Source organism: Lepidochelys olivacea, assembly GCF_965140295.1.
Source record: "Lepidochelys olivacea isolate rLepOli2 genome assembly, chromosome: 25".
Lineage (NCBI taxonomy): Eukaryota > Metazoa > Chordata > Testudines > Cheloniidae > Lepidochelys > Lepidochelys olivacea.
Window position 1 is genome coordinate 14,695,386 of NC_140435.1, and position 14,115 is coordinate 14,709,500.

The following is a 14,115-nucleotide window of genomic DNA, read 5'->3' on the forward strand; positions in this document are numbered from 1 at the left end:
GTGTCCTAGCCAACGGAGTCACGTACCGATGGCAAAGACTTAGTACCGTGCTCGGCAAGCATCACAGAAATCCGTCACAATCACAGAGCCACCGGCAGTCAAACACCCAGCGCCACCTGAGGACCTGATCTGTCTGGAGGAATCGCCTTCGCCAGCCATTCATTGCCTGGATAAAATGTGTGCAGTATGTTTTTTCCCCCCTCCTAAAGCTTCTCGTGCCACCCCCCGAATACATTCTGTGCCCCCCCGTTTGAGAACCTCTGACCTAAAGAGATCGGCCCAGGCTAGCCCGGCCATCTGCGGGTTAATAATGCCGAGTGGCTCAAATTTGGCACTTTGGTCTCCCGTGAGACCACTTTTAACTGCAGCAGATACCCAACCTAGCACCACTCCACAGGCAAATCCCCAGCCACAGGCAGACTCCTCATCTTGCTCCATGCAACTAGAGGCTTTCAGCCATGCGGCCCAATCCTTCAGTCCCTACTCAGGTAACCGACTGCAGTGGGCAGTTTGCCTGATAACTCGAGGATCAAGCCCTTAAACTGCACTGACCAGGACCAGTTCTCTGTTACACGAGGGCAGGGGCTTAAAGTGGGTGGAAAGGGCCCCTGAGAATACTCCTTGTGCTGGGGGCCTCCTTGCTCCGTGGCTGCTGTAGAACAGGAATAAGGGCTCTGTACCACCTCTGCTTCCAGCAGATAGAGTGGATGTTTGCAGCCACAGAGCATTGCCAGGGTCCAGGGGGGCATGGGAAGCAGAGCATAAGGACAACAGCCCTGAGGCTGCTCTAGCATGCACCAGGAGCCAAGAAGTGCCTTGAACAACCCCAGAACTCAGGGAGTGCAGAGATGGCTTAAAGCCACCTTAAAAACACCCTGCAGCCCTGCCCCAAGCACAGGAATGGAGGAACTGAGACTCAAACCCACAACCCAGCCATACCTCATCGGGGCAGGGACAGAGCTAGCAACATGAAACATGCATGCATACCAGCTGATCCTTCCTTTCCCAGTAGTCACCCTATAGCCTCACTATCCAGAGCACCTCCTTCTTGCAAGACCCAGTGTTGCAGCCCCTCTGCCTCTCCCTCCTCCTCTGGCGGTCTGTGCGGTGACCTGGCTCTCCAGCCGGGTCACACGAAAAGTCCCACGCCTTCTGGGGGAACAACGTCCAAACTCTAACTCTTCCAGGCTCAATCCTCCACAGACACTTCATCGCTCTCAAATGATCTGCCAAGGTCTTCTTCCCTGACTCTCAGGGCTTCTTCCCTGCAATTTCCTCTCCCAAGCCTGCTTTAGGAGTGGCCTTGTCCCCAGCTGCCTCACCTTTCAGGACTGTCCCAGGGCACAAGCTCCTTCCTGTAGGCCCCTCTGCGGTTCCTTTCCCAGAGAGCAGAAATCCCCAGCTACCTCTCTCCTAGGTCTTCGCTCTCTCTTGCTCTACAAGTCTGGTTCTCCCCACACTGGCTCTAATCCTTAATTATCTGTCTCCCCTCCAGGGGCCACAGAATGGGTTAATTGGGCCCGATCTTGCAAGGTGTGGCTTGCCCTCTCTCCGCATTGCAGTCAGCAAGAATGGACCCAGGAAACTGTCAGACTAGGTTGGCTCTGCCTCCTACCTCTGATAGTGGCAAGTACCAAGATGCTTTAGAGGAAGGTGCAAGAACCCTGCTGCTGCAGGATAACCTGCCCGGGGACTTATCTGCTGAGTGACCACAGTCAGAATTTCCTTATGCCATGAAGCATGAGGGTTTATATCCCCCTCTCGGTTATTTCTAACATTTACTATTGTAACCCTAGATTTCCCGTACCAATGTCTCTAATCCCTCTTTTCATATCGCTGAACTGTTGGCTTTAATGGCACAGTGCGGCAATGGAGTTGTACCTGTCGGCATGCGCAGGGTGGCCAGGCAGGACCTCTCAGGACCTGCTCACAAAGTGAGGCCCTTGCTCAGCCACTCAGCAGGTGCAGTTAGACAAAGATTTTGTAAGATAATCTAATGTTTTGGGCACCATAAACCATGTTGCTTCTAGGAAACGAGAGGGGCGGGGGTGGTGGTGGTATTGTGGTTGAGGCACTGGGCTGGGCTGCAGGGGGGTGATTAATATTGGTTTGTGTTACTGTAGCACCTAGGAGCCGTAGTTGTGAACCAGGACCCCCCTGTTCTAGGTGCTGTACAAGCACAGAACAAAAAGAGAGTCCCTGCCCCAAGGTTTGATTCCCTCCTCTGCCACTGATGTCCTCTGTGACCTTGGACAAGTCACTTCATCTCTCTGGGCCTGAGTTCCCATCTGTGAAATCGGGCGGTGGGGGGGAATAAATACATTATACAAATAAAGCTTGTAAGGTGCTCTGGCACTAGGGGCCAGGTAAGTATAATAAATAGGGGGATGTTCAAAAGCACAAAGGGTGATTTGGTGTCTGACTCCCACTGAAACTGAGCAGGAGCTGGGGCGTAATTCTCCTTGGTGTCTTTGGAAATTTCCCCTCTAATCTCTCCTGGCTTCAGTTCCTATCTGGAAAACGGGGCTAATTAAACCCCCAGGGGAAAACTCATCTCAAAGAGAGAAATCCGGCCCCCCTAGAAACAGTGATCACAACCCATTTTTCCCCTCCCCACTTAAAAAAAACAAAAGTCAAACCTCTAAAAACAAAACAAGGAAAGAGGAATCAAGCTGCTCTTGTCTCTCTCTCTGCACATTTGCTTTGCCCTGTGAAGTGTCTGCAGGTTAGCCTGCCACGCCAATCAGGAAATAAGTCAGTATCACATGCCACAGCCCTGACAGTTAAGCGGGGAGTTAATGTGGTTGAACTGCTAAGGGAGTTGAGCCGGAGCTGGGCAGGCTGCAGCTACACAGGGGCATCTACGCCAGGCCAGAGATCAAGCTGTGGTAGATGGAAACAGAGAGAAAGAGAAACTGAACCCCAGCGGGGAGCGAAGAGACTGGGGATCGCCTGGGGTGGGACGCAAGAAAGATCTCGCTCTACCTTTGGGAAAGATGTTTTCAAGGAAGAAACGCGAGTTAATGAAAACTCCCTCCATATCTAAGAAGACCAGGGCAGGAAGCCCCATACCGCAAACCCCATCTGTAAGTAACGCTGCATCCTCTTTCCCTCTGCTCAATGCAAATGTGAAAGGCTAGATGCAATGGGAGGGTGGGTGGCTCTGAAAATTACCAACTTTTAGGGCAGTGGTGGGAGGAGGGGTGGGGGGGGGGAAGATACCTTAGGCAATAGTTTATCTGTATGGAAGCTGGCTTTGAAAAGGAGAGAAGATATGATTAAGGGGAGTGGGGGATGAAAGAAATTAAGCAGCAGCAGCAGCAGCGTTGGGGAACGAAGCGAGGGAAATGATTATTAATAGGAGAGAGGATTTGGCATTCACGTCTATTGAAGGCAACTTTGCAGCAAGAGATCAATGAGGGAATGAGATCAAAGCCGGAGAAGGAGGAAGACAGGAGCTCATCTTTATTTATGCTACAGAGAACAAAAATCAGAGTTTGGGGGAGGCTATCTGGGGTCAGCTCTGGAAGGAGGGAGCAAAGGGGGACGGACAGGAGCGTGTGGATGTTTTTTAAACAAGCTACACGGGGTTCCAAAGCAGGCAAAAAGGGAAGCTCCCAGCTTCATCTTCCTGCGGCTTTGGAAACAACTGTGGTTGAGACACACACCCTGACCCACCTCAGCCCCTCCTTAGAAAGAGACTCAATTTAAAATACAGATTCTCTGAAGAAGGAATGGGGTGGGTCCCAAAGCCGTCGAAAACTGTCCAGCAGCTTCTTCAAAGGCAGTGGCTCTGTTTGCTCCTTCTTCCCCATCCTTCTTTCTGGGCCAGTTCTTGGGGGTTTGTGGATGAGTCCAGCCCATAGGCCCCTTGTGTGTAAGATCAGAGGATGCTGAGCAAACACACAACTGGGAAGAACAGCTACAGCCCGTACTCTGTTGAGCTCAGGAGAATGGCAAAGAAACACGGCTCACATGAGCATGCCCTGGACTCCCTCTCCTACAGACCAAAGGTGTGGCTGAAGGTAGGTGGGAACCCAGGGTCAAATTCTGCCTTCTGCTTCTGTCCTTGCAACTCCACCCAGGGGGCAACAGGGAAACAGGTGGAATCCAGCCCCATGATTTCAACTAGAACCCCTCCGGCCTCCTAGCCAAGCCTGTGAGGCATAATAAAGCTGCCACCAGACGGGGAACATATCACCCTGCAGTTGCCAAAGCAACAGAGTTGAGAGCCCATGGAGCCAGTAGCTTGTAACGCCAGAGGGGACTGCCTGGTGTTATCATGTCTCGCTCCTGGATAGGGGTTCGCAGGGGTCTGGAGATTCCTCTTGGCTCAGTTTGCCTGTCCTTTATCCTTCTGGGATCTTGGAACTCACAGTCACCGCCAGCCTCCTGGGGGTTCATTTCTCATTTTTTGTCTCTAATTGAGCCTCGTGCAAAGGTCGGTGCCAGGGTTTGAGAGAGAAGGGCCCTATTTATCCACCGAGCAGCCAGAGCAAAGGCAGCAGAAGCTTCCCCACAGCCCTGCCCTGGAGGGACCATCTCTAGGGGAGAGGAGAGGGCAGCCCGCAGGCTCATCCAGTTCCTGGGCTCGCGGCTGACGCTGCCACCACGAGGCCCAGTCGCTACCAGCTGGGGTGGGTTTTGTCACGCTTGCTGAGACCCACCTGACCCATTTCACGCACAGGCTGCCGAACAGCCGTCTGATAGGAACTACTGAAAGTGGCATGGATCTGAATCACTGGCTTAGAGGTGGAAGACGCCACCAAGTCCCTGAGCCATGCTGTCCCTTATGGTTGGCTCTAGAAGGTCCTTGATCATATAGTGGTCTCATGGGGCTCTCCTAGGTAACTCCTGCTTTCCTTTTGTGTTGTGCTAAATAATGCGCCTTTGGCCAGAGAGAAGACATCCGCCGTTGTTGGCTGCTCAGCTAGGCTGGCTGGTCCTTTCCTTTCTGTAATTGAAACTGTTTCTGTTATCAGCCATGGTTTCTGATGCAACTCTACCCACAAACCAGACACGGTTGGCAGGGAATGGCTCATGGGTCTCCGGTCCACAGCAATGCCCTCCTATGACTTCTATGTTTATTACAGCCTTCTCCTGTCACTGGCTGTGAAAGACCAGGTGTCTTTCCAGTACAGACACACTGACGGGGTATTTCATATGCAAAACCTGTAGAATAGGAAATGCCAGATAAAAGATGTAAGGGAAACATATCAAGCTAAATTCTCCATTTACACGTACTAGACTCCCTGGAAGTCAATGGGACTGCATGGGAAGAACTCAAAGTTGTCTCTGGCCCATCACAAGCTCTTCCTCCAGCACCTACACACATTAGAACTGACTTGTCCTGCATTTGATCTGAAATCCCCTGTGGGAAGCCAACAAATCTTCCTTGAGGTGGGAATGGAAAAGCTCCCGTGGGGATCAGGATGTTGAACCATCACGTGGTGACACTGTGTCACAACAATGCCACATCGCGTTACATCCCAGCATGGTGTCTTCATCACAGTGTGAGATCACGGCAAATCACCTACAGGGAACACTCTAGCCTGGAGGCAATGTCTGTCCTCTTGCACACCCAGTTGTGCCCGGGAGTTGGAGAACATAGTCTGAACTCTCGGCTTCTCCATTATCTCCTGGCTTTGGCCAGTTTGCCCCAGCCATACTCTTTAACGGCATTTGTGCATGATTACAATACAGTGTCACATACTCCGGTCCCTAGGCCAGACCCAAAGCCAAGGTGGGGGAAAGTACTCCAAATCCATGAACAGAATAACCTGCTCTATGTCGACGTTGGCACTGGGCGTCCAACGGAACCCCGTGTGACATACAATGACCTATTGTCCTCTACCAGGTGGGTTGACAACCCAGTATAATATAACGTGGTATAGGGTGCTCAACACTGTAATTCCACATGGCAAAAGGGGCCCCGGTGCAGAGAGAGACACCAGAAGAGACAGTGGAGGAGAGATGACCAGTAACTGATATAAGCCAGGTTTCAGAGTAACAGCCGTGTTAGTCTGTATTCGCAAAAAGAAAAGGAGGACTTGTGGCACCTTAGAGACTAACCAATTTATTTGAGCATGAGCTTTCATGAGCTACAGCTCACTTCATCGGATGCATACTGTGGAAAATACAGAAGATGTTTTTTCATGGTCTGTGTGTATAAAAACATCTTCTGTATTTTCCACAGTATGCATCCGATGAAGTGAGCTGTAGCTCACGAAAACTTATGCTCAAATAAATTGGTTAGTCTCTAAGGTGCCACAAGTACTCCTTTTGATATAAGCCAGGCAGCCAGCAGGGACATGGAAGAACCCAGCTCAGTGATCAGAGAGAAAAGTCTGTGGTTTCTGAGTTGATGACTGATGCTTGTGAAAGGTCCAGCAGCAAGGGCTGGTTACGTGTTGAAAGCTTTGGGGGAAGGTCTTAGGCAACTGAGACTGTGAAGGCCATATTGTATTTTCACCCCTGTGGGACTTTGCTTCTTGAGTTCCTGTGGGTGTTTCCCGTGGTGCAGGGGCTGAGCTTATAAAGCTCAGTGCCTGGCTGTCGCTGTGTGGTACAGAGCAGTGGATCAAGGACGCAAGTGGATCAGTACCTCAGGCTCTGGCCTAGTGGCACTCTATAAATCGAGAACTCTTTGGAACCTCATCCCAGTCTGGGCAGCCCCTCCAGAAGGGAGATGCTGGGACAGACAGTGACCTGTGAGCATCCCTAAATTATAGCCAGTGTTTCTACAAATGCTTCCTACAGCACCTCCTGCTGGGAGGGCTGGACCAGAAGCAGCTGGGAGCTGTGCTCTAGTAGGGCTTTCCCAACTTGTTAAGCCAGTGATACTAAGAGCATGGCTTAGGAGCTGCATGTGGCTCTTGAACATGTCTCCTGAAGCTCCGCGCAGCAAGCAATATTAAAACACAGCGAGATTTAATTATTAATCAATCTAAGTTATTAACCAATCAGGATGCTTTGATGACGTTATTAACCAATTAAGTTAACTTACTGTCTGTGAGAATAATATCTATAAATATTTCCCCGGCCATACTGTCTAAATAGGAATAGTACGATAGACAACGGAACACTGAATTCACACTCCTGTGGCTCTTTCGGGTAACGTTGATCGCTGGTTTGGCTCCTGAACCCCTGAGGTCTGAGTAGCCCTGTATTAGTGCTGGTGGGATCAAGACTGTCTTGTTCCAAGAATTCTGCAATCATTTTGTTGTATCGAAATTGTAATTCATCTTTGTTCAGTCATTTTGTGGTCTCAGAGGGGGTCTACCCCCACTGTCGACCTGAATTCTTACTGGTGTCAGCAGGAGTTCCACACACAGGGCAAAGAATGCAGCTCTTATAGTTCTGAGAGGTGAATCATTTAAACCTGCCAACTTTTATTCGCAATTCAGTCATTTTCCTCTCCCCAGCTGAGTCACTCACTGTCTTCATCGTCGGAGACTGTCCCTCCATTGCTGGAGGAAATGTTCCTTCAATTCCTTAAGCCTTTTCTTGTTACGAAATGCAAACTCTGTAGCCGTTAATTGATGATAAGACCATGATCTCATTTACCCTGGTGAAAATGCAGAGTAACCCCTCCGGTTTCAGTGCAGGAGTTACACCAGGGTTCCTGGAATCAGAATCTGGCCCATTAACTCATTAAATCTCATCGCATCCTTGTAAAAAGTTCCTAAATGGGGAAACTGAGGCAAAGAGAGATTTTTTTTAAGTGACTTACTCGAGGTCACAAAAATAGTCAGCAGCAGAGCTAGGAAGTCCTGTCTCCCAGTGCCCTTCTGTAACAACTACCCATAGTCCAATCTCAGGGCTAGGGATAGAACCCAGGAGATCTGTTGCCCAGCCCTCCCGCTTGCCTTACCCACTAGACCCCACTCCTCTTCTAGAGTGGAGCTAGAACCCAAAAGTCCTGACTCCCTGTCCCCTGCTCTCACCCTTGCACTCCCTCCCCTAATTAAGATGAAGGTTCATAAGTGTGAGGACAGCCTTGGCAACCCCTGTGGGGCTGGTTCCTCCCCACTGGCTCTGGGAGGGTTGGAAGCCCCTTCCCTCTTGCCCATTACATGCTCACGCATGTTCTTGTCCCCTCAGGAGCTGCCCCGGAAGGACTGCCTGGAAGCGCCGAGTTCCAGCCTGGTGGACCTGTCCATGTCCAGCTCCAAGCTCAGCAGTAGCCCCAGCACAGTGGGCACGCTCAAACGCCCCACCAGCCTGAGCCGGCATGCCAGTGCTGCTGGCTTCCCTCTGTCCCCTGCGGGCACCCGGGGCATCGCCAAGGGACAGAAGACCCCTGTCTCTTACAGCCCCATCGACAGCGGGGAGGGGACTTTCATTGATGTGGAGGACATCTCGCAGCTCCTGGCTGACGTGGCCCGGTTTGCCGAGGGTTTGGAGAAGCTGAGAGACGTGGTCCTCAGAGACGGTAAGTGCCCATGACCACCAGGGCCCTCCTGCTCCCAAGGGGACTTGTGGAATGTAAAGGCCTGGACAGGGGTTTCCATCGTGTCTGGTAACGAATGGGGCAGGGTAAGGTGGGGTAGAACGGAAGGCCCCAAGGAGCTCCCCGGCTCTGAAAGGAACACTTGTGTCCAGGCAGGCCAGCAGAAGGCAGCCTAGGGCAGAGAAATAGCCAGGAACCTCGGATTTTCAGCCACAGCCTCTGATTTCTGGATGCTTCCATTTGGGGGGGCCTGATTTTGAGCCACCCTGGGACAGATTTCCCAGAGGTGCTGGGCCCTGGCAGCACCCAGTGACCTAGTTGGCGCTAAGCCCCTCAGACAATAAGGCCCAGGACTGAGAATGTGCCCTATAGAACAGGCCCTCAAAATCAGAGAAGGCTTTGAAAATCAGGGCGTCGCCTTGTTTGCACGGGGGGCTGGCAGAGGGGACACTGGCTGATTTGCCTTTGGCAACAGGACCCCTGCAGCCAGCACTTACCCATCCCATAGAAACTGGCCCATGGATTTGGTGGCCTTGTGCATGCATTGGGGCTGATCTATGCCATGCTCTGGCCTCCTGGATCCGATGTCAGCAGTGGTCTTGTGCTCTGCTGCTCCCTGTGCCAGTCACCCAGCTATGAATCACACACACGGGTCATGGCTGCCTGTGGCTGGCGTGCTGGAAACGCTCGACCCCCTTCCCAGATGCTTGAGCTTGATTCACCCTCCAGAGTGCTGGGGATTGAGGAAGAAGATTCTGCAGGGTGGGAGAGGACAGGCTGTTTGCAGTGCATGGGCATCAAACCCTCTGGGAGTCCCTGTGCTCACAGGGGATAACGTCACAGAAATAATCCCAATGAGATCTCGCCTCCTCAGTGCCAGGCAGCCTGCCTCTCCCCCTCGAGCCTGGGCAATCCCACACAGGCATGCCAGTGGTGTCAGAGAGTGGATCTGTGCAGGGGACTGCCGGGAAGCAGGAGCTCTGGCATTCTAATCCTGGCTCTGACACTGAGCCCCTGAACATGCCATTCTCCTGCTCTGTGCCTTAGTTTCCTCAGTAATATTACTCACTTACCTACTTCCCAGGCATGTTGGAGGATTAATGACCTTAACAGACTGGAAATGGAAAGGGTTATCCAAGTGCTATGTAATAGTATCCCTGTTCCAGACTTGGGAGATCCCAAAGCACTTGGCAAAAGTTACAAACTGATCACACCGAGCTAGGGACAAAATACTGGTCTCCCGAGAGAGGTGGTGTTCTAGAAATGCAGGCTGGGAGCCAGCAGCTTCCATTCTCCTCTGCACTTTGTGTCATTATGTAGCCCTGTGCAAAGAGGCTGTCAGATGTTCTCAGAGCAGACTTCTCTGCTCCCTCACACTGGTGGGAACATGAAACAACCCCACCGGGCCTGATTCTCCTCTCACAGACGTCAGCGTAAACCAGGAGCAATTCCACTGAACTGGCCAGAAAGCTGGGGCAAGGAGAATCAGAAGCACTTGCAGCAAAACAGGGGTGATGCTGACCTATCTTCTGGGGCTCATGGTTGGCTCAACAAACCCACACTGCATAGTGCTAACTAGGAAGGTATCCTGGACTCATCCCGCACAGAGAACTCCCAGCTTCTCAGCTGATGTCAATGAGCCCAGCCCCACTGAAATCAATGGAGTCTCATCCCTGCCTGGGGTGAATGACCCCCACTCCATTGAACCCGCTGCGCTCAGGCGTGTCATGTGATTCAAGCTCTGCCGGGGGGATTGGGCGGGAGGAACTGTGCCCCAGCAGTGGAGCATAGCCAGGGGCCCTGGGATGTGTGATCTTTAATATCCTGGGAATGCCCCTCAGCTGCTCTCCCTAGCCAGTTCTGCTAGCAATGGTTCTGCTAGCAATCGTTCCTGTCATTTCGCCTCCATAGATAATGGGTGGGGGGGCATAATCTAGCCCCCAGCCAGCGTGAGCCAAAACTTCTAATTGCTCATCTGATCTCCAGAGACCTTGTCACTCCTCAGTGGATGAAGCCACCTCTGGGGTGGAAGGGACAAAGGCAGGCTGGTCCCAGCAGAGTGGGGGGGGGGGGCAGAGCAGTGTCTGGGGCGGCTGTGAAGAGGAGAAGGGGGGAGGGAGCAGAGAGCAAATAGGCTAGAAAAGCAGCAGGCAGGGTCAGGCAGCACCTGCCGTTGAGAGTGGCAATGGGCGAAGGGAAGGGAAGGGGGGTGAGAGTGCTCCCCCTCCCACTGGCAAGTCCGTGGCACTGATTGGACACCTGCCTCCAAAGATGCTTGGCTATGTGGGGGCGGGGAGCTCCCAAGAGGAAAAGGCTATACACGGGGGTGATTCCCCAGACGAAGGGGTCCCCTATGGATCGGGCAGCGGCATGCTGGGAGGTGGTGGAGTTACCCAGAGTGGGAGAGCAGAAAGCCAGGGCCTGCAGCGCCCTGGGGGGATCCGGGACCAACCTCCCCACGGTGGCCCTGCAACTGCTTTGCTCCAGCCTTTCCTTTTGGCCCTGGAGCTGAGCAGCGGCAGCTGCCACGCAAGGCGAGGAAGAGGGGTAAGAGGCAGAGCAGGGGAGGGGGATCTGGGACAGGATAACATGACTTCCTGCCTGCAAGCTATTTTCATCTGCCTGCCTTTCCTGTTTACTGCAGCGCCAGCGATGGCTGGTGGCACCCAGATAAAGCCCTTGGAGAGGCACTGGGCACATGCCTTGCCTCTCCCCGAGCCCCATTTGCCCCTGGGAATGAACCTGGGTTCCCAAAGGGCCGCTGAAAGCAGCTCTCTTCTTTACCAGGAGGCCAGGCTGGGGGCGGGAAGTGGCCCTGCAGTCTCTGCCCTATCCCTTTAAGAGGCTTCTCTCTCTGTAGGAGACAAAGGAAACTGTATATTTCCCGCACCCCTGGCTAGGGTGGGGCCCAGCTGGGGGTCACATGATGACTTGTTTTTTCACTGCCAGCCATGCAAACATGTTGACGCGGTCCCTGTTCCAGTGGAAAACACCATCGCGAGGCCCCAGTGTGTAACATGGGGCGGGAGTCTCCACAGGGAGAGGGCGTGGTGACCCAGATTCAATTCCGAAAGGAGTGGGGAGGAACCTTGGGCCCAGGTCTCTCTCACCAAGGTTTGATTTTGGACCCCGTTTCCAGATGAAAGTCCACCTTGAAGTGTGGCACACCTGGCATCCCCTGCTCAGCCAGCCCTGCGTGGTCCTGGTCACAACCGAATAAGGGTGCTTATGGCACTTGGATCCTGGCACGGTGGTTGGAGTGGGAGCCCGGTTCTGCATTGGGTCAGTGGGAGAAAAAAAATCCATGGGCCAAACTCCATGGAGCTACGCCCGTTTATACCAGCCGTGAATGTGACTTGTTAGGCTATCGGTCTGGGGGAACGGGAAAGGGGGATGGAAGGCGAAGGTCAAGTCGCCTTTGCAGAGTTACAGAGTACCAGCCGTGTTAGTCTGTATTCGCAAAAAGAAAAGGAGGACTTGTGGCACCTTAGAGACTAACCAATTTATTTGAGCATAAGCTTTCGTGAGCTACAGCTCACTTCATCGGATGCATACTGCAAATTGGTTAGTCTCTAAGGTGCCACAAGTACTCCTTTTCTTTTTGCAGAGTTAGAAACTGGGATTTCCATTCTGCAAGAAATGCCAACATTTTCGTGGGGAGGGGAAATTGTTCTGAAACGGAAGGACATTTCAAAATTTCCCACAAAACGAAATCCCCCCCCGCCCCAATTGTTTTGCGTCAATTGAGCTGTTTTGGTTGGATTTTGACGTTTAGGTTTTTTTAATAATCTAATATAAACTCCTCAATGAAAACCCATTTCAAAATGAAAATGTCAAAATGTTTCATTTTGATTCCCCCACCCCAGGCAATGAAATTAAGTCAAAATTGACGCATTCCAGCCGAAACCTTTGATTTAAACAAAATGGCAATATGTTCCATCAGGAGATTTTCAACCAGCTCTACACCCATGAGAGCGGGTGAAGGGAGGGAGAGAGACTGGGCTCAGGGGTCTCTGTGCGGGTTCTGGAGGAAGACTGATGATGCTGAGGCAGGATCTGGGTGTGCATGAAGGGATGCAGCAATGGTTGCAGGGGATCGCACCATTTTGGTGGATCCAGCCCTCCCATTACAGCTTTTTGTCCATCCCTGCTCAGCTGTGACACAGATCCCAGTCCTGTCCCTGTCCCCAGCCCAACACGGCCCTTCCCAGCCCCTCTGGCCTCTCTGCTTTCCATTCCGGACATAGCCTGGAAATGTAAGAGGAGACAGAGAATGCATAGGAAATCCCTTCCACCCTGACACTGAGATAGGGGGCTGGGACGGAGGGTTTGCCCACTCACAGCTGTCACTTTTCCACCAGGCTCCCTCTCTCCCCTCCCTGCTCTTGTGGATTTCTCTCCAAAGAAGGCTGCGCCATCCAGTCCCAGAGTCCCAGACGTTGGGCTTAGTCCCTGGGCTTGTCAGTGCTGAGGTCACCCCATCTCCTAGCATCCAGAATTGGATTAAAGGGATCAGCCAGTCTAGACTCACACCCCTTCCTTTCCTCCCACCCCCCCTTATTTAAGGCCTGCTTCCCGACCTCCTAGCAGCGCTGCTCATTCAGGGGAAATGCAGCCGCCCCACACCCATGGCAATGCAGCTCGTAGAGAGCCCCGCATAGGCACATGTTCTCACCAGGGACAAAGTCTGCTCTCAGTTCACCTGTATAAACCGGAGTGAGGTCAGTGGAGTTCCTTTGGATTTACACTGATGTAACAGAGCAAAATCTCAATGCAGAGAGCAGGCTGATAACAGTAACAATAGTGCTCACATATCCCCTTTCGTTCAGGGATCTTAGAGCACTGTATGAACGTTAATGAATGCTCCCAGCACCCATGTAAGGTAGGAAAGCATGAATAATCCTGTGTTACGGATGGGGAAACTCAGGCACGGAGAAGGGACAGTGACATGCTCAAGGTCTTTCAGTTGCGGAACTAGGGAAGGAACCCAGGAATCCTGACTCCCATTCCCTGCTGCTCTAATTGATCAAACTCCATTCCAAAGCAGAGAATGGAACCCAGGATTTCTGAGTCCGGGTCCACTGCTCTAACCACTAGATCAGATCACATTCCCCTGTCAGAGCTGGGAAGAGAACTGGCTTTGTGTCACTCATGCTACACCTCTGTGCCTGGCATCTGAAGGAAAAGAAATGTATATGTTTTCACCTGGACATGCTGATAGCTTCCGGCGCCCCAAGGGCAGAATTCTACTGCACCTTCTCAGTCTGTGATCACAGGGCTGAGGGGGCAGAAACAAGGGACGCTGGTTGGCAGCTTTATCTGGAGAGTCGCAGAAGGGGTTGGTTTCCTGGGGAAACTCCCAATATCCAACTTCCTTTCTTGCCAGTAAACAAACTTCCCAAGGACCCTGGAGCCAGTTCCCGTGCTCAAATAGTGAGCTGGGGTGCATGTACAGAGAGCAGCCTGCTTATTTGCTGCATCTCCGATGGGTGGCTGAAAAAATCCACCCAGCAATTATCCTAAATTATAGCAATAATGGAAATTTGGCTGAGCAGGGAGGAGGCAACAAGAAGCCACTGGGTCCCTCCGGGCTGCGTGGCAGGGAGTTCACATCCGGGCAGGGAATGAAAGGAAAGGAAATGAGGAGGAAATTCTCAAACTGC

The 14,115-nt window shown here is 52.2% G+C and overlaps 1 protein-coding gene across 1 annotated transcript in view; it reads left to right on the forward strand.

Moving 5' to 3' along the window:
• Positions 1–2,850: 2,850 nt before the first annotated feature.
• ARHGAP45 (Rho GTPase activating protein 45) overlaps positions 2,851–14,115 on the forward strand; it is a 45,507-nt gene continuing 34,242 nt past the window's right edge. The window contains exons 1-2 of the mRNA XM_084614371.1: positions 2,851–3,086; positions 8,104–8,434. Of these exons, the coding sequence (XP_084470497.1) occupies positions 2,997–3,086; positions 8,104–8,434 (421 nt within the window). The 5' untranslated portion in view covers positions 2,851–2,996. The remainder of the gene's footprint in view (positions 3,087–8,103; positions 8,435–14,115) is intronic.